The 24,135-nt window shown below is 34.9% G+C and overlaps 1 protein-coding gene across 2 annotated transcripts in view; it reads right to left on the minus strand.

The window, feature by feature from the left end:
• DMD (dystrophin) overlaps positions 1-24,135 on the minus strand; it is a 2,163,935-nt gene that overhangs the window by 1,396,292 nt on the left and 743,508 nt on the right. For both annotated transcript variants that reach the window (XM_065915496.1, XM_065915495.1), the window contains 2 exons: positions 15,062-15,303; positions 9,043-9,223 (listed from right to left, as the gene is read on the minus strand). In XM_065915496.1, the coding sequence (XP_065771568.1) occupies positions 9,043-9,223; positions 15,062-15,303 (423 nt within the window). The remainder of the gene's footprint in view (positions 1-9,042; positions 9,224-15,061; positions 15,304-24,135) is intronic.

The following is a 24,135-nucleotide window of genomic DNA, read 5'->3' on the forward strand; positions in this document are numbered from 1 at the left end:
ACTTACGCCACTCCTGCTAAAAGATCCTGTTGCTCACACTTCATTCCCATGAAGGGTCCAAGATGTGTTCTGACACAAGCAAAGCATATGGGTTTCTAGGGATTTTATCCAAGATCTCCTCAGAATTTTTTTAAAAGCCATGTCTCCAATGAATCACCATCCTTAAGGCACCACCCTTATGATGACACAACCCTTAGGGCAGAAAGCAAAGAGGAACTAAAGAGCCTCCATGAAGGTGAAAGAGGAGAGTGAAAAAGCTGGCTTAAAACTCAACATTCAGAAAACGAAGATCATGGCATCTGGTCCTATCACTTCATGGCAAATAGATGGGAAAACAGTGACAGACTGTTTTCTTGGGCTCCAAAATCACTGAAGATGGTGACTGAAGCCATTAAATTAAAAGACACTTATTCCTGGGAAGAAAAGCTATGACAAACCGAAATGGTGTTTTAAAAAGCAGAGACATCACTTTGCCGACAGAGGTCCATTTAGTCAAAGCTATGGTTTTTCCAGTGGTCATGTATGGATGTGAGAGTTGGACTATAAAGAAAGCTGAGCACCGAAGAATTGATGCTTTTTGAACTGTGGTGCTGGAGAAGACTTTTAACAGTCCCTTGGACTGCAAGGAAATCAAACCAGTGAATCCTCAAGGAAACCAATCCTGAATATTCATTGGAAGGACTGATGCTGAAGCTCCAATATTTTGGCCACCTCATGGGAAGAGCCAACTCATTAGAAAAGACCCTGATGCTGGGAAAGATGGAAGGCAGGAGGAGAAGGGGGTGCTAGAGGACAAGATTTTTGGGTGGCATCACCGACTCAATGGGCATGAGTTTGACCAAGCTCTGAGAGATGCTGAAGGACAGGGAAGCCTGGCGTGCTGCAGTTCGTGGGGTCGCAGAGAGTTGGACATGACTGAGCCATTGAACAACAACCAATGAATCAACTGAAATCTGGATCTTTTCACAATCATTGCTCTAATAATCACCTGCTGAACAAATTATTCACTTTCTACTGCAATCACAATATTCTAAACAAGTCTTTGGGCTTCCCAGGTGGCACAAGTGATAAAAAATCTGCCTGCCAATGCAGGGGACTTAAGAGATGCTAGTTGGATCCCCGGGTCAGGAAGATCCCACAGAGGAGTCATGGCAACCCTCTCCAGTATCCTTACCTGGAGAATCCCATGGACAGAAGAGCATAGTGGGCTACAGTCTATAGCGTCACAAAGAATCAGAAAAACTGAAGTAACTTGGCATGCGCACACAACAGGTCTGTGGTAAGTATAAATTCTATATTACTGAAATATTTATTCGAATATAAGGGAAGTCTTTGTGGAGGGGGTTGCTGCATTTTCCTTCTTTTCCACTTTTTCTACCATTAGCCCTTCTGGTTCATCACACCTATCTTTAAGAACTCCTGCTAAATAGCTGTTCAAAACATTTTTTATTTTTCATGCTCCATTGGCATTTAGCATGTTCTCAAGATTCTCAAGGTCAGGGAGCAATTCCTGTATCTCATGGAATGAAGCACATATTAAGCTTAAATAAATATGTCCATTATTCATGCTGTTGGTGGTATTGATAAAGACAACATTATGAAAACAAAAGGACCATTTACAAACAGCTTTTCTTCTTTTCTTTTCAGGACTTGAAAAGCAAAGTGATACAGATTTTGTCTTCCAGAACAAAAGAACCCCTTTCCTGCATATAAGAGTAAATAAGGTCAAGTTTCTGATCTGGAGCTGAAAGAGCTAACTCAGGTCAACCTTCATTTCCTGTCCCAATCTCTGCATCTTAACAGGGAGTTGTAGGGACTAACAACAGAGCTTGAAATTCTGGCCATAGGGAGCACTTTTTGCTGGCTGTCCTAAACTTTTTTTTTCCTGTTATCTCCATAGGAAGCAAAAGTGATTCTTTGTAATTTTTGGTAAGAGTACTTCCTACTACACCTCCCCAGATGATCGGCACTTCAAGGCCTGCCTGCACGTCTCCTTTGTCTACTGTACCACAGCTTTAGTCCAAGGTGATGCCTATGTGGCTACAATTTCCCCTACCTACCTACTTCTGCTCTGACCCTTCTTCGATCTTTCAAAAATGTGAATCAGATTACTTAATTTCTTTAACCGAAACTCTTTTAGACATTTCAACACTTTTGAAATATAACCTGAACTTTTTACAGGAGCCTCTAGGGGGTAGCCTGCATGACCTCCATCCTGATTTTATCCTAATCTTTCCATGATTTGCCGGTTTCCTCCCCCCAGACCTCATTTCTGTCTTGGACATGTCAAACACTTCTCTACTTTGGGACATTTGTGTGTATTTCCATTTTTCCTAATATCCTTCCTATAACTCATTATACAGCTGGTTCCTGCACATCCTTGGAGTTTGACTCAAATGTCATCACCCCAGAATAATATTTTCTAAGTGATTATAATCTATGATAATATAATTTAGATATTCATTTGTTCACTATCTTTATTCCTATAAGCTCCATGAAGACATAAATCACCCTCCTAATTTTCTCCACTAAATACCTAGTATCCATTATTTTCATGGCACACACCAAGTGTTCAAAACCATGTATTGAATCAGTGTCCATGGGATTTTCCAGGCAAGAATACTGGAATAGGTTTCTATTTCCTACTCCAGGGGATTTTCCCAACCCAGAGGTAGAACCCACATCTCCTGTGTCTCCTGCATTGCAGGTTTATTCTTAAGCACCACATCATCCAGGAAACCCCAAAGTTTCAATCGTGCAAGAGTCAATTCTAGAAATCTGCTCTACAACACCATTTGACACTCTATTTACACTTAAAAGTTTGTTAGGAGGGTAAATCTCATGTTACGAGTTCTTGTCATTTTTTTTTTAAAAGAAGAAAAGAAAGATATCGTGTCAGCAATCTAGGGTTAAAGAACAAAAGAACACACTTTTAAAGTTTTAGAAAATAAGAAAACACTTGTTTTGTTATAATTAATGCTGCCACTTCCCCAATGGCTGGTAAAAACCACCAAACAACAACAACAAAAATAATAATTTCCTCGACATGATTTCAACCTCACAACTGAAAGGAGTTCAAAGCATATTTCAAACTGTGTTTCCATATTTACATTTAAAAAGAACATTTAATTTCTTCTTTGTTAAAATAATGGATTACCCTAACAAAGTTTTTGCTATTTTCCATACTCACCTAGGGTAGAAAATGATCTTTCTGGTTTGCAGTTTCTAGAAAAGGCTTTAGCAGTTGCTTTGGGAGGCAATGCTACCATTTCAATCTTCTAGCCTTAGGCAACCATTCATTTATTTCTGTCTCTTTGGATCTGCATAGTGTGGACATTTCCAATAAATGTAATCATATAATATATGGTCTTTGGTGAGAGGCTTCTTTCACTTAGCATAATGTTTTTAAGGTTCATGTATGCTGTAGCATGTATCAGTACTTCATTATTTTTCATTACTGAGTATTATTTCATTGTATGGATATACTCAATTTACTTATTCATCAGTTGATGAGCATATGGGTTGCTGCCATTTTGAGGCTATCATGAATAACACTGCTATTAATATAGCATTAATATATTCTCCATTTCTTAAACCATTTCATATAAACATACTTTCCATTATTCGAGCTCTAATGGGTCACTTGTGACATGGGAATAATAAGCATATTTTTAAAGGATTGCCTCTGAGGACTAAGAAAGATGACTTATAAGATTATTGTTTGTAGACTAAAAATTGCTATCACTATAGGACACATTTAACTTTTCGTGTTATTTCTCATATCATTTTTGCCAGGTACCAACCACCAATTCCTTACACCAATTTTCACCATTCAAAGTACACTTAAAAAATCAAGTTTTTGTTTAACTCTGAGAACACTAGTGAAGAAAAGGAAAGAGGGAATGAAATTCAAAATGGATTTCCAGGTTTTTGTGGTAGCTCTTATTTGCTGAATATTTAATATGTTCAAAGCACCACATAGTGATACAAGTAGTGAGATTTACTCCCTGGTGTCAGTTTAGGGAAAACATACATATGGCAAATTCCTTAAAAATAATTATTAGTTAACAAACTTAACGGCAATATGACTTGACATGGTGAATTTTTTACTCACCATTTTTATATGTGTACATAATACATATATATAAATTATATAAAATATGCATATAAATTATATATTCTATGTATAATATATATTATATAATATATGCAACTATTACACAATTTATAATAATATTTAATACATATACTACATACAAATTATGTGTAAACACAAACTGCATATAATTAATATACAATCCATATTTAATTAATGATTATTAAGGAATGAAAACAAGTTTTATTGAGTGCAGCAATTTCACAGCATCATTTTTCAGGATTTGAAATAGCTCAACTGGAATTCCATCACCTCCACTAGCTTTGTTCACAGTGATGCTTTCTAAGGCTCACTTGACTTCACATTCCAGGATGTCTGGCTCTAGGTGAGTGATCACACCATCATGATTATCTGGGTTGTGAAGATCTTTTTTGTACACTTCTGTGTATTCTTGCCACCTCTTCTTGATATCTTCTGCTTCTGTTAGGTCCATACCATTTCTGTCCTTTATCGAACCCATCTTTGCATGAAATGTTCCCTTGGTGTCTCTAATTTTCTTGAAGAGATCTCTAGTCTTTCCCATTCTGTTGTTTTCCTCTATTTCTTTGCATTGATCGCTGAGGAAGGCTTTCTTATCTCTCCTTGCTATTCTCTGGAACTCTGCATTCAAATGGGAATATCTTTCCTTTTCTCCTTTGCTTTTCACTTCTTTTCATTCTACAGCTATTTGTAAGGCTTCCTCAGACAACCATTTTGCCTTTTTGCATTTCTTTTCCATGGGGATGGTCTTGATCCCTGTCTCCTGTACAATGTCACAAACCTCCGTCCATAGTTCATCAGGCACTCTGTCTATCAGATCTAGTCCTTTAAAACTATTTCTCACTTCCACTGTATAATCGTAAGGGATTTGATTTAGGTCATACCTGAATGGTCTAGTGGTTTTCCCTACTTTCTTCAATTTAAGTCTGAATTTGGCAATAAGGAGTTCATGATCTGAGCCACAGTCAGATCCTGGTCTTGTTTTGCTGACTGTATAGAGCTTCTCCATCTTGGGCTGCAAAGAATATAATCAATATGATTTCAGTGTTGACCATCTGGTGATGTCCATGTGTAAAGTCTTCTCTTGTGTTGTTGGAAGAGGGTGTTGGCTATGACCAGGGCATTCTCTTGGCAAAACTCTACTAGCCTTTGCCCTGCTTCATTCTGTACTCCAAGGCCAAATTTGCCTGTTACTCCAGGTGTTTCTTGACTTCCTACTTTTGCATTCCAGTCCCCTATAATGAAAAGGACATCTCTTTTGGGTGTTAGTTCTAAAAGGTCTTGTAGGTCTTCATAAAACCATTCAACTTCAGCTTCTTCAGCGTTACTGGTCAGGGCATAGGCTCGGATTACCATGATATTGAATGCTTTGCCTTGGAAACGAACAGAGATCATCCTGTTGTTTTTGAGAGTGCATCCAAGTACCGCATTTTGGACTCTTGTTGACCATGATGGCTATTCCATTTCTTCTAAGGAATTCCTGCCCACAGTAGTAGATATAATGGTCATCTGAGTTAAATTCACCCATTCCAGTCCATTTTAGTTTGCTGATTCCTAGAATGTCGATGCTCACTCTTGCCATCTCCTGTTTGACCACTTTCAATTTGCCTTGATTCACGGACCTAACATTCCAGGTTCCTATGCAATATTGCTCTTTACAGCATCGGACCTTGCTTCTATCACCAGCCACATGCACAACTGGGTATTGTTTTTGCTTTGACTCCAACCCTTCATTCTTTCTGGAGTTATTTCTCCACTGATCTCCAGTACCATATTGGGCACCTACTGTCCTGGGGAGTTCCTCTTTCAGTATCCTATCATTTTGCCTTTTCATACTATTCAGCAAATTTGGAAAAATCAGCAGTGGCCACAGGACTGGAAAAGGTCAGTTTTCACTTCAATCTCAAATAATGCTCAAACTACCACACAATTGCACTCATCTCACATGCTAGTAAAGTAATGCTCAAAATTCTCCAAGTCAGGCTTCAGCAATATGTGACCCGTGAACTTCCAGATGTTCAAGCTGGATTTAGAAAAGGCAGAGGAACCAGAGATCAAATTGCCAACATCCACTGGATCATCGAAAAAGTGAGAGATCTCCAGAAAAACATCTATTTCTGCTTTATTGACTATGTCAAAGCCTTTGACTGTGTGGGTCACAATAAACTGTGGAAAATTCTGAAAGAGATGGGAATACTAGACCACCTGACCTGCCTCTTCAGAAACCTATATGCAGGTCAGGAAGCAACAGTTAGAACTGACATGGAACAATAGACTGGTTCCAAATGGGGAAAGGAGTACATCAAGGCTGGATATTGTCACCCTGCTTATTTAACTTATATGCAGAGTACATCATGAGAAACACTGGGCTGGAAGAAGCACAAGCTGGAATCAAGATTGCTGGGAGAAATATCAATAATCTCAGATATGCAGATGACACCACCCTTATGGAAGAAAGTGAAGAGGAACTGAAGAGCCTCTTGATGAAAGTGAAAGAGGAGAGTGGAAAAAGTAGGCTTAAAGCTCAACATTCAGAAAACTAAGATCATGGCATCTGGTCCCATCAGTTCATGTGAAATAGATGGAGAAACAGTGGAAACAGTGTCAGACTTTATTTTTGGGGGTCCAAAATCACTGTAGATGGTGACTGCAGCCATGAAATTAAAGATGCTTACTCCTTGGAAGGAAAGTTATGACCAACCTAGACAGCATATTGAAAAGCAGAGACATCACTTTGCCAACAAAGGTCCATCTAGTCAAGGCTATGGTTTTTCCCAGTAGTCATGTATGGATGTGAGAGTTGGACTATAAAGAAAGCTGAGCACCGAAGAATTGATTCTTTTGAACTGTGCTGTTGGAGAAGACTCTTGAGAGTCCCTTGGACTGCAAGGAGATCCAACCAGTCCATCCTAAAGGAGATCAGTCCTGAGTGTTCATTGGAAGGACTGATGCTGAAGCTGAAACTCCAATACTTTGGCCACCTCATGCGAAGAGTTGACTCATTGGAAAAGACCCTGATGCTGGGAGGGATTGGGGGCAGGAGGAGAAGGGGACGACAGAGGATGAGATGGCTGGATAGCATCACTGACTCGATGGACATGAGTTTGAGTAAACTCCGGGAGTTGCTGATGGACAGGGAGGCCTGGTATGCTCGATTCATGGGGCCGCAGATAGTCGGACACGACTGAGCAACTGAAGTTATCTGAACTGAAAATAAGTTTTCCAAATGATTGTATCACAGTGCTAGAGATATTTTGGTTAGCAAAGTGGAAAGGGGAATATTTTATTTAGACAAAAATGGAGTGAAAATATTTGACAGTTTTTTTTATAAACTATCATCACATATATGAAAGATAAAGAGAAGATATGATAATATAGATGATTATATTGATAGCTGTATAGATAGAGGGTATATATTATTATATATTATATTATAGTATCATAATTCAATATGTTATCACACAGCAACATTTTGAATACCTTTAAAAGAACCAGAAAAAAATGCTAAACCTTAATAAGTTTATATAAATTAAAATAAATTTCAGTGAATACGCTCCTTTGCCGAGTTACAGTATAACCATCAACATGTACTTGATTTTAAGGGAGGTTTATGGATTTTATGATAATGGAAATGCATTATTCTTAATTAGGTCAATGTTTGAAAATTTAGGACAGTCTTTTCCCCAATTGATTTTAGAGAAGCCCAGCAACAAGTACACTGAAATCCACTAGAGGGAGCTGACATGATTGTAAAGTTGTATTCCTTCATTCCCTATCAGTAAAATAAACTCAGCAAAAAAGGACTTTGAAGTAAAAAGGGGGAAAAAAAAAAGCATTCATTTTTCAATACATGACCTCACTAGGAAATAAAAGGAAAAAACATTAGAAAGTGAGGAAAGCCCATATATTACACTATATTGATTCTAGCAATGTTATTGTGTGGTAAATTTGTTGCATATTTACAAAGGAAAGCAATTAAAAATGCACGTGTTCCAACAAATTTAAAGTCTCAGTAGAAAACAAATATATGCTCTTGTGCTTCTCATAAAAACTCTAACTTTTAAAAAATATTTTTATCTTAATGCTTTGAAATCTAGTTTTACTCTATACTCCTCTGTGTGTACATATATATACATATGCATATATATATACGGTGACTCAAAAACCCTTTCACTGATACTTAAACATGTTAAAAAACCTGCTTGCCAAAGGAAATTTTGTCTTCAAAAGTAGGCTGATGAGTAGGGGTATTCGGACTGTGTATGAATATCCTAAGAGCAAATTGGTGAAAGACAAAAGAGACATCCTGAAAAATTTGCTAGTCATATGGTACGTATCTGCATAATTGCTCCACGGTTATATTGTATTTTACCAGTAAACAAGAAAAAAGAAGATATGGTATAGTTAGAGTGATCCAATAGTAAAATGCAGCCCAAAGAATAATTTGTCCTTGGCTGAGTTTCAGTTGCCACATGTATGCTACAGCTATAATAATCTTCATATAAATTGATAGTAGTATTAGCAAGACACCTAGCTAGATATTCTTGTACATGAAGCAAACTGGATTTGATGAAAACCTACTAACAGGGCTTCAACTGCTCTTTTATTTCCTTCCATGTTCCAAACATCGGATTGTAAAATTTGCAACTTGCCAAGGCGAAGTTATGTCTATATACCACATATGCTTTATTTGTTTCTCATAGTCATGAAATTATAATGGAGGGAGAGAAATGGAAATCTAACATATCTGTTTTCCTACAATAGCATTTCATTACTTGTTACTACAGGTTGTAGGGAGCATGGTTTCTTTGATGGAAATCATTCTTTCGTGTTAGTACTTACTTTTTTCATGACAAGTAACTAATTAGGAAAATATCAAGTCAGTCATTGTAAGTATTTTTACTTACTTGTCTGTAGCTCTTTCTCTCTGGCCTGCATATCAGCAAAGACTTGGTTAAAATGATTTGTAAAGGCCACAAAGTCTGCATCCAGGAACATTGGCCCTTGTCCTTTCTCTTTCAGGGCTATGCTTTGAATTTTTAATCTCTCGATTTGAGGCTGAAGAGCTGACAGCTGGTTGACTTCATCCTGTACCATAATTTAGAGTATTAAATAACACTGTTACTTTGCATACATTACAGTTGCGCAAAGGAAAGTATTGAAAGGCAGTGATGCAAGCTTAGCTAAAGGCCTTTATCAAAAAAATTGATAACAAACATCCAAGATGGCTCAAGCAAGCTTCCAGCATACGTCATCAATTTGAGAATACCTTGGTTCTTCACTCAACAGATACCATCGTAAACAACAATTTTTAAATTTCAAAATGCCATCATTTAGAACATCACCAGGTATGGATTGATACAGTTGAAAAGTACTATGAATGACCTTACATCTTTTTCATAAATCGAACACAGATGTTCCTTTACAACTCTCATCTCAAAATTGTGCACCTTTGCTTCAAATTCTAAGCTTATCCAATGAACAATTTTCTTCTGTAAATTCATTTGTGTAGAATATAAATTTTATATATATGCATACATATCTATATATGTCTACATATATATTAAGTTAAGCCACATATATGCATGTATATTAATGTTATATAGATTACGTATATGCATGTAGAATATATATTATAATCATATATGTACACATATATTTGTAATTTACATACTAACAGTATATACACTCACACACTTGTGTCTATAATTATCTAAGTTTTGTATGATCTTACTTCTTCTGACTGAATAGGCAATTGCTATCATTTTAATTAGAGGGACTCTCTGCTCTGTTTAACTCTTGTTTTCCCAGCATAATTGTTAATAACACTCCTTTTCACTCTCAAGACTATTCTGATTTGTTTGATCAAGTCACATGGACATTCTGCCAGACTATCCAGTGTAGTAGTCTCTAGTCAACTGTGACTACTGAGCATCTGAAAAGTAGTTAGTCCAAATTTAGATGTGTTGTCATTGTAAAACATACACTAGATTTCAGAGTTGGTATGAAAATACAAACTCACATAAATTTAAATAATTGTTAAATCTTAAAATGATATTTTTTGATATATCAGGGTAAATATAACACATTATCGAAATTCACTGACTTACCTATTTTTTTTTCCTATTTCAATGTCATTTTTAGAGCATTTAAAATTACACATGTAGTTCACATTTGTGGCCTGCATTCGATTTCTTCGGAATGGTGCTGTTCTTAATATAAATGTTTTCAAACTCTTTTGTCTCCAATAAGTTGCAGTTCATAAGTATCTGATACATATGTTAATTTGAACTCAAAGAAATTAAAAATGTTCTTTTTTAAAGTATTATTACCATGATTGTTCACTTAGAAATCATAACTATGCTACCTCTAGAAAAAATACTTCAGGATGGAAGTATACCATTCAAAATATAAAAAACAGGATAATCAAAATTAAAAAATTGGATCACAAGCCAACTGAAAGTGAAAGTCATTCAGTTGTGTGTGACTCTTTGTGACCCCATGGACTATACAGTCCATGGAATTCTCCAGGCCAGAATACTGGATTGGATAGAGTTTCCCTTCTCCAGCAGATTTTCCTGACCCAGGGATCGAACTGAGGTCTCCTGCATTGCAGGCAGATTGTTTACCAACTGAGATATCAGGAAACACAAGCCAATTAGAAGGGAAAATTTATAGAATTATAGTAATTATGGACAAAATATAAATCTCACCTTCACGGAAATTAGAGTAAAAAGTAAATATATAGATATATATTTGGATGCATGCATACTCTTTTACAGAAAGTAACATTTGTCTTAGGAATGAATAAGTTTATCACATAGATCATTTTATCTTTTTAGAAGATATAAAGATAACTTTCAGGGAAAGTTTGGTATGTGATTATATCAGTATGAGTTGATTCATCTGGTTGGTGAAAATGAAAGACATTTAAATAAATGAGGAGACGACCCCCATCTCTCCCATTCAAATATAAAGCCTCTTGATCAAGTGCGAGAAGGTAGGTGTATATTCATAGTTGAAGAATAAGAAAGAGGCAAAAGGTAATACTCTGTGATTTGGATCATAGAATTACAGACATTTACTTTGTACACTAGACTTGCAAATGGTACCATTGACATCTGCTGTGAAACATTTAATAACCCGATTTACATTTGGCCAGATGGAAGGCCGTCATTCTCCCTGTTTAGGGGGCTATATAAGGAGCCTTCAGTATAGCAAAGTATACTCTGCGAAACAAAGGGAACTTTGAAACTAATAAAACATTTGGGCAAATGTTCAGCTGGGACCTTAAAGTTCTGATAGTAAATTATAGGAAATATCATTCTGACCTCAAATATTTAACATTTAAAAGATGTTAACAATGATAACAGTTACTCATTATTTCCATAAAAAAAGCCTTAGTGTGGTTGGTCCTCCACAGTAAGGCATGTTCTCTGAGTTTGTTTATCCTTTAAAATTGTATGTTTACCCTGGATAAACGTTTATTTTTCTCAGGAAAATGTCCATGGATTGCTTCCAATTACTAAAGTGCTCCCTAACCCTCAACATGTCAAGAACAGTTCTGATAAATATGAGTCTGAGTTAAATCTGCACCTTACTCCTAAAAACATCTCCAAATAACAGACTACACTGACAAATAGGAAGGGGTAATTGATTTACTTATCACTGATCACAATGAAGTAGTACAATTTCACCTGCTTTGTGAATGATCTTGAGCTATCCTGCTAAACATTGTACCTAAGGTGATACATCAAATTAATAGAAACCAATGGGGAAGAGAGAAAGAGTAAGGGCGATAAAAAGGGATGGAATCATATAATCAGAATTTGGAACTTTGTGGCTGAATGGAGAAAAAAAAAAAGAATTAATTTCACTTAGGATGACTTCTCTAACCCTGAAGGAATATTTAAGATATATAACTCCCAGTGATCTCCATTCTCTCCTCAGAAAAAGACCAAGGCCCTAGTGTGCCCTAAGAGTCATTGCTTTGTCTCCTATGTGAAAATTGAAAGTGCTAGTTGTTCAGCCAGGCTCCTCTGTCCATGGATTCTCCAAGCAAGAATGCTGGAGTGGGTTGCCATTTCCTTCTCCAGGTGATCTTCCTGACCCAGGGATCAAACCCCGGCCTCGTGCATTGCACAAAGATTCTTTACCATCTGAGCCACCATATGCTTGCATTTTTGCCTTTTTATGCTCAGTATTCACCTCGGCCTTATTTCAGTTCTTTGGTCATTATTGCTCCCTCCCACCATGTTTATTCTGCCTGAAGCCTCCTTCCCTGCTGTTCTCCTAATTTCAACTCAAATGTACCTGCCTCAAGGAAGTCACCCTTAGTGGCTCTCTCAAGGTCAGGTTTTCCCTGTTAGATATTCTCCCAGAACTCTGTTTAAAACGTTTGCCCCAGTGGTAATTTTATATCTGTTTATTTAATCATTTACTTAATGTCTTCTCATCTACTCTACAATAATGTTATGAGGGTAGGATCAATGAATTGCTCATGCTGACCTTCACAAAACTTAAGTGCCTGCCACCCCAGTAGGTCCTAAAGGTAGAACTATCACCCTAGCAGGATTGGAAGGAAGGGCATCAAGCCAGAGAAGATTATTCTCAAATCTTAAATCCAATGGAATTGGCCTTGCTAAATTTTGGACTTGATTAGGATCTATCATCCTTTCCTTCTTCCCTATTTTTACTCCTTTAGGAATGGGAGTGCCTTTCCCTATGCCTGTCCCACCATATTTTGAAAACACATATGTCGTCCTGGTTTTAATGGTCCACAGTCAGAGGGGCATTTTATCTCAGGATGAATTGTATGTTGGGTCTCATCCATATCTGATTTAAATGATGACGAGATTTTGGACTTTAGAGTTGATGGTGGAATGAGTTATGACTTCTGGACTTTGGGGGCTCATGGTATGTGACAAGACATAAATAGGGGGCAGGGGAAGAATCTGTGAACTGGATGATGCCCCCCCCCCCAAATTTACGTGCAGAAACTCTAACCTCACAAGGTGTCTATAATTGGCTATGAGGTCTTTAAGTAAGTAATTAAGGTTAAATCAGGTCTTAAACACAAAGTTTTTAATCTGATAGAATCAGTGGTCTTACAAGGAGAGAGAGATCTTTCTCCTTCCATGCACATGTGCCAAGGGAAGACCAGGTGAGAATGTGGGGAGAAGGCAGCTGTCTGCAAGCCAGAAAGAGAGTTCTCACCAGAAGCTGAACCTTGCCAGACATTCATCCAGGACTTTCATCCTCTAGAACTGTGAGAAAATAAACTTCTTTGTTTAAGTCACTCAGTTGACGGTATTTGTTATGGCAGCCCAAACCAGTTAATACACTTAATATCATTCTTGGCCACATTAGAGACATTGAATATGTATTTTATGGATGAATGCATTTTGAAGATGTAATTAATGTCTATATTTGAATTCCAAGAAACAGGTTAAAGAACTATCATCAGATTTTTTTATTGCAAGAAATGATATAGGTGAAATATTCCACTAATTCACAGAACAAAGTCATGGATTCTATTCTTTAATAGCAAAATGTAAATGTATCTAGAATTATAGGGAAAAGGAATTCTGTATACTTGTATATTTCACTAATAAAATAAATGCCTCACTATATGGTATTCTTTATCCAAAAATGTATTTGTTAAATATATTTACTTCCTAGTAAAGCTGTAGTTTCATTATGTGAAGAAGAATCATCAAATCCTTCATTTGACTTCCCCTTCAAAATAATTTTGAATTCCCCATCACTTTCAGGGTTCAATAGCCTCCAAACCAACCCTGTCATCTCTCCATCTTCAGTTTCCCATTATTTAAACCATTATTTCCAAAGTATGCAGATTAGCCCTCATTTACTGCTTTTAAAATTAAACCCAGTCATCTCATTCTACCCTTAAAGTTCATCCTGGAAACCTTTTCATCCATCCTGTAAGCAACTTCCCTCTTCCCATGAAAAGTGTTTTAACTATGCAAACTAACATTTTGTAGTAACTACTTATGCAAAAAGTTCAGGTTGTTTCTATTGATATATCCCTTGTTTTCTCACACATGCCGAGTATTCTTTTAGTCTCTTTCGCAGCCCTTTTATGTGTGTTGTATCTTGATTACCCTACTAGATACACAGCCCAACCTTCTCCTGTATGTAACCTAGGAGAATGACAGTTATAGACTACCACTTTTTGTCCTCTGACTTCTGATTAATTTTAGTTGATGGGGAGTCCTGTTCAGATTCTGGAGGCAAGAAAGAGAGTAAAAACAGTCTCTATTTTTCTGGCTATGGACTTGGACTGGCTCTGAAAGCTGTCTTTACAATGGACATCTAATTCATCTTCAGGGTTTCTGTAACTTCTCTCTCCCTGATCCCTTCTATTTTAAGAATAAGAACAGCTCTGATGCTGGGTTACTGTACTATCCCTTGAGATTCCTCTATATTCCAAGCACATATAAAAAAGTATTTTTGTAAATGACCATCCTCTAATTATACAAATTTAATAACTGCCATTTTAAAAGATTTTCCTCATATATCCAATTATATAGGATATCAGCTGCTTGTGTTTGTGTGAATTCCACATTTTGAACATATGACTGAGTTTTCCTCTTAACATTATAAGAAAGAGCTCCAAATTATTTTCCACTTTCCATAGGATACACGTGGTTCCCACATTCCAATACTGCCTCGTCATTTTGCAATCTGACAAAATCAACTAATTATGTGTAACTAAGCTTTTCGGGACTCGGGTATCCATATTTTACCTATTTTAAATGAGTTTTGTCATTTTTATTTTAATCTTTACTGTGTTTCAGTAATCCCTTAAGAGGAAAATTTTATCATTAAGTACTCTGCTCTTCTTCTGGAAATTTCTAAGAAATTCCTACTTATGATGCTCCAAATAGGAGCAAAGATTCTTACCTTACAATTTTTCAACTGGCTTTTAACTGCTGCTGACTCTGATGGGGTAGTGGGTTGGGTTTTCAACCAGTTTTCTGCAGTAGTTGTCATCTGCTCCAATTGCTGTAGCTGATTATAGAAAGCGATGATGCTGTTCTGATACTCCAGCCAGTTAAGCCTCTCACTTAGCAACTGGCAGAACTCGATCCACCGGCTGTTCAGTTGTTCTGAGGCTTGTTTGATACTGTCAGCATTAACACCCTCTAGAAACACAGATTTAAAAATACATATATATCCACTGAAGCCACAAACTGAAAGACATTATCTGAAAACCAATGTTGTCTCAAGTTTAAAACTATTCATCATCTGAATGATTTCAAATAAATAATTTATTTATTGAAGAAGCTGAAGTATCAATACATTTTCTCATTATTGACTACAAATTGCTGGAGTTGCATTTTATCAAAGAATATGAATACAACAAAGTATTAGATAAGGATACATAAGATACAGTAGAGTAGAATATATTTAAATAAAAACAAAAAATGCACAAAGTTATGATGGGGGATGGAAGATTACAGACAAATAGCTTTTTGGATATTTCCAAATAAACGTTGAATATCATGTATATTATTAAACTATACGGTCTAAAAAGTAACATATTTTTACTTTTTAAAAAGATTTACAATTAGCTGAATTGTTATTATTTTGATTTTTTGTTTGAAATCCTTTTATTGATCACTGTGTCATACATGTCTTTAATTAAAATATGGACATAAAATTTTAGATTTCCAATTTCTTTTTAAAGGATTTTATTGGCCATCTAGTTGATTTATAGTGATATGTTAGTTTCAGGTATACAGCAAAGTGAATCAGTTATACATACACATGTATCCACTCTTTTAGATTCTTTTCCCACACAGGCCATTACAGAGTATTAAGTAGAGTTCCCTGTGCTATATAGCAGGTTCTTATTAATTATCTATTTTATATACAGTAGTGTGTACATGTCAATTCCAATCTACCAATTTATCCCTCTCCTCTCCTTATTCTCTGGTAACTAGAAGTCTGCTTTCTACATCCATGACTCTACTATTTTGTAAAAAGTGAACATGTAGTTTTAAAAAATCAATTTGATTATCTGTTTATGCTATACAAAGCCAGAAATAAGCAGACTGCACATGAGTCCCAAGAAAGAAAACAAGCATTAGGAAAAATAATCTTTCTAATTATAAAGAAGATTTTTAAATTATTTACACATCATTTACAAATGTGGAGGTTGATCTGAATATTTGAAAACCAGCTATAGAAATGCTTAAACAGAAAAAAATCTATCAAGGACAAAATGGAAACATAACCATATCGTTATCAACTTTAGCCTTCTAGAAAACCTACTATGTCTTACGGAATATGCTGTCTTTTAACATATGTCATCTCATTTAATTTTTTTTTCAAAGTGTGATATGTAACTAATGCTGTACTAATGAGAGTATACCAATATCACATTATTAATTCTGTATGAATTCTGTAGTGTTCACAACATGTAAACATTCTTATATACACAATTTGTTTACATAGCAACTTCCTTAATAAATTACACTAAAGAAAAATCTTAAATATAATATGGACATTAAAACATAGCTATGTAAAAGTAATTAGCCTCCAACTAATAAAAATAAATGAAAAAAAAAGAAGTGGGAAAAAAAAACATAGCTATGATAGCACTGATAACTTCCTAATATTTCTGAAATACTGAATACTCAAATGTTTCCTATTCCTACATATATTCACAGATCTCAAAAGAGATCATAGGCTCAGTGTAAGAGTCTTCCTCTAGATTAAAGTATCTAAGGGGCTAATGTGATTTAGTGAAGACCAACTTGTCCTGGAGAATCTACTTCTATGAATGTCCATTTTATACAACTTTCTGATAATATGATTTAGTTAAAGGACCAGTAAGTTAATAAGAAGTCTGAAGACCATCTCTAGCAAATATGAGACCTGAAGTTCTGCTAACTCGTACATGCCTCGCCTTTCACTCTTTCTAGAGAAAAAAAGACATTGATTTGAAGTCAACAATTATATTATTTTATTCTCTTTTACTTTACTCTGCTCAGATATTCTGATTTTTATTTTGTCAAAATTATGCTATGCTTCCAAACCACATCTCTCAACTCATTTGAAACACAGTTCCAGTTTCGCTAATTTCAGAGTTTGACACTATTCAAGATGATACTGCAGAAAACAAACCACAAATATCATTTCCACATATACAGCTATAAAAGGCAGCCTGTGGTTTGCAGGAGTAAACTATTCCTCTAACACCCTTGTAGTAGTTAAGGAAGCAACTGGTTTTATTGAGACATTGAGACATCTGGATGTTTCGTGGGATATTCTGCTTGGGATAATTTGGTTTTGAGCAGTGACCAAGAATTATACCAAAATATGTTCCGAGGGATGCCACTAAGAAACTATAGTTATAAAATGATCATGTTTGTTGCAAAGTATAAGAGAAGAATCCAAATGTCCGGTCATATAGGCACTCATTTTGAGAAAAAATACTATGATAAAATGCTGATATTATTGCTGGAAAATGAAATGAAGTAATTTAAAAATACACAGGGTAGAAACTGTAAATTATGTTAGAAAATGACTCAAAAAATATGCCATGGATCTAAAGGACCAGATGTTTAGGAGAAATATTTTCAGCATATATTAAATGTGAACAAGCACTTAGAAGAAGGGAGTCTTTGGTGGTCCAAGTCCATGATAGACAAATGAGAAATGCTAAAGTAAATTAAAAGTACTGATAGAATGATGCTGGATTGAATTTATTTAGCATTAGTCTAAATGATAAGGGAATACAGAAAATATTACCTCACTGTTCCTGAGGTCAACCATATGAAAACCCCTAAGCAATTGGAAAAAATAATAAATTAATTTTCATATGAATAATCCATGTTAATTTAATCAGCAAAATACAAATCAAATTATACTGAAGTATCAGTAAGTTCTATGGCACCTAATAAAATCCAGAGATAGAATTTAATGAGTCCTTGATAATTATCCAAAACTATCAGTTCAATGTCATGCCTAAAATATGTCCAAATGCTAAACATTGCTACAAAAGAAATTAATATAAATGGGAAAAGTGAATTGAGTACCATTCCACTTTGAAATCTACAGTACTCTCCACTTACAAGCATATTGACTTTTATAACTGAATAAAGGGAATGAAAGTATAACAACAGGTACAAGAAGGATCACTTACTAGGATAAATGGCAAAGGCAGGCAAAAAGGTATAAAAGTTCACAGCAAGAGCTCCGGTATTAGGCACACCTGAGTTCAAATCGGACCCCTCTCTTTACTAAATGAGTGAACTGGGTTCTGCTAAGTACTCTTATTGGACTCTACTTTTTTCATCCATGGAATGAGGATTGACATGTACACACTGCTATATATAAAACAGTTAACCGACAAGGACCTACTGTATAGCACAGGGAACTCTGCGCAATACTCTGCAGTACTCTAAATGGAAAAAGAATCTGAAAAAAAAATAGACACATGTGTATATATAACTGAATCACTCTGCTGTACCCCTGAAAGTAACACAACACTGTCAATCAACTATACTCCAATATAAACTAAAATTTTTTAAAAAATACAATTGACTTCATAGAACACCTATCAGGGTTCTGAGTTAACATGTGTGAATTGCTACACCAAACATGACATATACCAGGCAACCAATAAATATTAGTCAATGTTAATATACAGAAATGCAAAAAGAACCTATAGGAAACAAGGAAAAGAGATCAGATCTTTCAAATGGTGAAATTAGGGACCAGAGGAGAGCTTTTATTGACTGAGAAAGATCATTTGTGAAAAAAAAATAAATAATGTTTAAAGATAGTAGTAATTTTATATAATATGACACTAACATGGGATAAAGTATATTTATACATTTTATAAGAAATCATATCAATCAGCAATGAATGTATAAGAGCTTATTAGGGAATCTTGGAATAATCAGTCATAAATTTATAATCATTTGAAATTCAAGTTACAAAGGATAGCCATGTCAAAAGTTAAAAACAGAAATTTCCACATGTCACTGAATAATAAGTGATTTCGACTGCAGAAAATCAGACATTTTATTATTAAGGCTTTATATGGAAATACTGTATAAATGCATATATGAATATGCTTCCTGCTCAACAAGAGTATATCCTGTCTTTCTAAACTATAAAATCCCCTAAGAAAAATGTTTCCACTGGTAGTATCTGATAGAATTCTCAGCTTAGAGTAGGTACAAAATAAACACACTTTACCTGTGAACTTGCCCAACACCAAATCAATAGCTTATTTCATACAAATACAAACACTAGGGGAGCAATAGTCACAGATGCGAAAAGCCAAATACAGAGACCCAGGCATTCTCTTTTCCTTCGAATTTGATTTAAAATACTTGGAGGAGGGATCAACTAAAATTGGAAATGTTATTACTTCAACTTCATGAATTAATTGGCCACCTATTATCTACTACTAGTAATGAGATTATGAAAAAGTCCCTTAAAACTTTTCAGAATAAATAAAGGTACCTTTTCCCCAGCAAATACACCCATGTGAATAATTTTATTATTCGATATAATTGTTTTATGTGCATTTCATAGAATTATGTTTCTTAACTGAAAATTTTGTTTCAAGACAGTTTATAAGTGCAGATACCTGCAAAGTTTTAAGTATCAACTGTTTGAGCATCTGTTTTTCTAATTTTTTCTTAGCTACTTAAGAACACAAACATTAACTCACCAGGCGTTATGAACAATACTTATGGAAACCATTTCGTAGTAGCACATTAGAATCTCAGGGATAATGGATCATAATCCATTCACATTTCATATTCTAAACAACCCCTGAAATAGTCTATGAATAAATATATTGCACCCAGAGGAAATGGATCATTACTTGAAGTGCATCCATTAATTTTATTACTTGTATACAGTGCATAACAGACTGTTAGAATAATTTTAATTGTGCACCACCTTCCATGCAAGTACTTCAAAACTGCCACTTAAAGTGAAGCATTCCTCATCAAGTATATTCATCATTAGCCATGAAGCCAGGGCAGAATAATACAAAACCTGTGTTTTCAGAGCTCTTGAGTTAGAAGAATATTTGGAGTGAAAACTTAAAATAAAGTTGCTAATAGTCTCCTGATTTTGTTGCATATTAAGTGAGGGTCATTACAAATCCATTTGGCATTTAATATAACAGCCTAAAATGTGATTGAAACTTAATCAGAGTCCATGAAAATAAGGTCTGAGTATTATAGACTAATTCTAGGGTGTTTTCCGATGAAGCTAACTTTTATACAACTGTCACATCATCTTGTTTTAAAAATAATAGCTTTAAATAAATAGGTTGAGCATAAAATTCATGTCCCTAATAAATCTAATATATGAATTTACAAATATAACTTTTTTCCTTTTTTTCTTTTTCTAAACAGCACTGAATTATAAGAGGAAAAATGTCAGATCTCTACTCGTATTTACTTTTGTGACTAATTTTCCACACCAGTGACCTCTTTAATTTCCTCCCTTCACACACACACTACACTCACACACACAAAGACACACACAGACACACACACCAGGAACCGAGTCTTCCTTTGTAGATTAAAGTTAAACAAAGAAAAATGTGCCTGTCAATTAACAACATCTATTGAGTGTGAACTCTGTGTAGACCATTATCCCAAGTGTCACGTGGAAAAACAGGAAACATAAATCAAGCTGCCCAGAACTCAGGAAAGAACAAGAGAAGAGGAAATGAGTACAACCGTGGAAAGCTACTCATTCATGATGGAGGGGCTGGACCACTGCACACAGTACCATTTCCATGCCCCACTGATATACAGAGCAGCTACTAAATCACTTCCCATTAAAATATACAATTAGAATAGTTATTGCCTCTGAAAATACCTCACAGTGATGTGAAAAGATAATGAGAGGTTTGCCAAACTGAGGTGAGTCAAACTGACCCTAAGGCTTGCCCTTAACGATCTGACAAAGTTTTGCCCAAATTCAAATGACATCATTCATTTTAAAGTATTTAATGAACTATAAACCAAAATATTAAAAATACAGTTCCATACTTAATAGTATGGATAAGAGGAGCCCTTGTCTGTGATATCAGTCTGTGCTATTTAATTATGATACTTAGCAGACTTACTATTAGGTTTTACCTTAAACACTATAATCTAACACTCATGGGATGATGGTTTTGAAATGTTCTTTTAGTCTAATATACTAATAATTACTACTTTTATTTAAACATTTCCTCAATGTGATTGTCTTCAGGCTCTTAATTAACACACAGAAAACTACAATTAGAAATTGAAAGTGAAGCACAATTTAATGTAGAAAACATTACTAACCCTATTAGATAATTATAGGATCTCCTCTGGAAATTGTGGTAAAACCATTTTATAGTTTAAAAAAAAGGAAACTGAGCTACGCTTATGTTTTTAAATGAATGTTTTGATGCAACATTTTGGTAATTTCAATATTAATAAAAGAAAATTATTTATCAAACCCAGGGTCTTTTTTTGTTATATCTGACTGAAAAGGAGACTAAATATTTGATACAAGAACATTGTTTTACAAAAAGAATTAAAAATGAAGTCTAATGCTAAACAGATAAAAATGAAGTGAGCATATTTTTAGGCATAAAACTGTTCTAGACTCTCCTGAAGTCCCATAATCTCATTCAAACAATGAAAAGCTTTTGCTCTGAAGTTATGCAAATGAGTTAAAAAGCTGTTCAAAATAAAATACTTGAAACCTGGGTTTATTAATAATCTATACTACTGATATAATAGCAAGATACTTGACATTTATAGCTAAAATTTTCTAAAATTTTAGTTTATACCATTTTGTGTTTAAATTAATATAAAAAAACATTAAAAAGGGTCCATATTGTATATTGTTTTAATTTAAATAAATAAAAATCTGGAAATTCTCCTTCTCAGAATATCACAGTTACAGGAAACATAAGTAGATCACTAGGTACCCAATTTCATCTCCCACTTACTCTCATTAAAGCTCTAGGATGTGAATAATTTATAGAGACTAAGGCTATGATCACACCACTCCAGTACTCTTGCCTGGAAAATCCCATGGATGGAGAAGCCTGGTAGGCTGCAGTCCATGGGGTCGCTAAGAGTCAGACACAACTGAGCGACTTCACTTTCACTTTTCACTTTTATGCATTGGAGAAGGAAATGGCAACCCACTGCAGTGTTCTTGCCTGGAGAATCCCAGGGACAGGGGAGCCTGGTGGGCTGCCGTCTATGGGGTCGCACAGAGTCAGACACGACTGAAGTGACTTAGCAGTAGCAGCAGCAAGGCTATGATACTAATCTTATATAGTGAAAATAAACTTCATAAAGATTCTATCTGTGAAAAATTTATCTAACAAGAGGAAGAGCTTTCCACCACTCAACACTATAAGATTATCCCCCATACTTATCTGATCAACTGATTTTGCTACAGGAGCAATAAATCCAATGTTAATTAAAAGAAACAGTTAAATAGATAAATCAAAGTTATATCAAAATTCCATGTCAAAATCCCAGAAATTAACATTTTATATAATATTCTCCCTTTTAGTATCATTGTAGCCTCCATTTTAGTCTATTATGATCATGAAGATCCTTTATAGTTTTCTAAAAGAACTGATACACTTAAGAGGAAAATGTTCATGTATAGCTTTGATGTATGCAAATAATTTATGCAACTTTTTTCATTTAAAAAAAGGTCCCAAATGAATTAATAAGAATCTCTTACTGAATTCCTGCATATCATTCAAGTATACTTCATTTTACTGAAAAATTCACAATATAGTTGATATTAAAACTCAAAATATTTAATAGTAACTATATTATAATATTCTGTTTATAACACTTGGCATTTTATAAGATGCAGCCAAAATGAAAATTATCTTCTAATTGATCATAACTTCTATTTAACCCTGCAAAACTAAACATGTGTTATGAGAAACAGTGTTTTCAGGACATACAATTGACTTTTAGCATAACTTTGCAATGTCAAATGAAAGCAGTTTCTTCTATATTGGCATCATGGTAATAATCTCTGTTTTTTAACCATTTTGAGACACTACCTCCCTGTTTCTCAGTGCCTTTCTTAAAATCATCTGGTAAATGCTTTCGGGACTAACAGATACTTTTTCTTTTGCATTTCTTAATTGGTGCTAAAAATTCATGCTTTCAGTAGATACTTAGAAACGGCCAAACCTGATTTGGAAATATGTTTGGAAATATACCATTTTGGGTCAAAACTGATGTAAACTATAAGCATTGAGGAATCTTTTCTTGCATGTCTTAGAGTTTCATTCTGAAGGAAAAAGAGTTCCAAAAGCATTCTAGATACTTTAAACATGCTCTAATCTCATGATAAACTATTTTATGTAAAAAATTCAGTTTCCTATGTGTGTGTATATATCCATACACATATATAGTTACGGAATGCTTTCTTTATAATAGCTATATTTATGCTTATCTCCATACATATTTTAAACTATGAATATATGTTAAGTGTTGCTATCATAGGGAATCAAACATTTAATCTATATATTTTGCATTACTTGGATACAGTTATAACATCATATAGGAATGATCTGCCTTTATCTTAATTTTTAAGGACAAGATATGTGGTTAAAGGAATAGATATTTACATGAGATCATAAATGAAGTACCATGATTCAGCTCTCTTTTTCCTTTCTATAAATAAAAAACAAGGATGCATGTGTTTTATATGGTTATGAATTTTATTACAGCTCCATAGTCACACTTGAGAAAGGAAATTCTTAACTTGCAAATTTAAGAGCTTTACTGAGATAACCACTGAGAAGTCTGGTTTAGAGAAACCAGTGTGTCTTTCGACTTCATGAACCACATCAGTATACTCTATCACTTGGTTCTATGTTGGTGGAGCAACTGCAATTTAGGATTGGGGGTTCCTCTGAAATATACCTAGAGAGGTACTCCAAGCACTTACTGCAAACTTGGCTTAAC

Source organism: Muntiacus reevesi, chromosome X, assembly GCF_963930625.1.
Source record: "Muntiacus reevesi chromosome X, mMunRee1.1, whole genome shotgun sequence".
Taxonomy (NCBI): domain Eukaryota; kingdom Metazoa; phylum Chordata; class Mammalia; order Artiodactyla; family Cervidae; genus Muntiacus; species Muntiacus reevesi.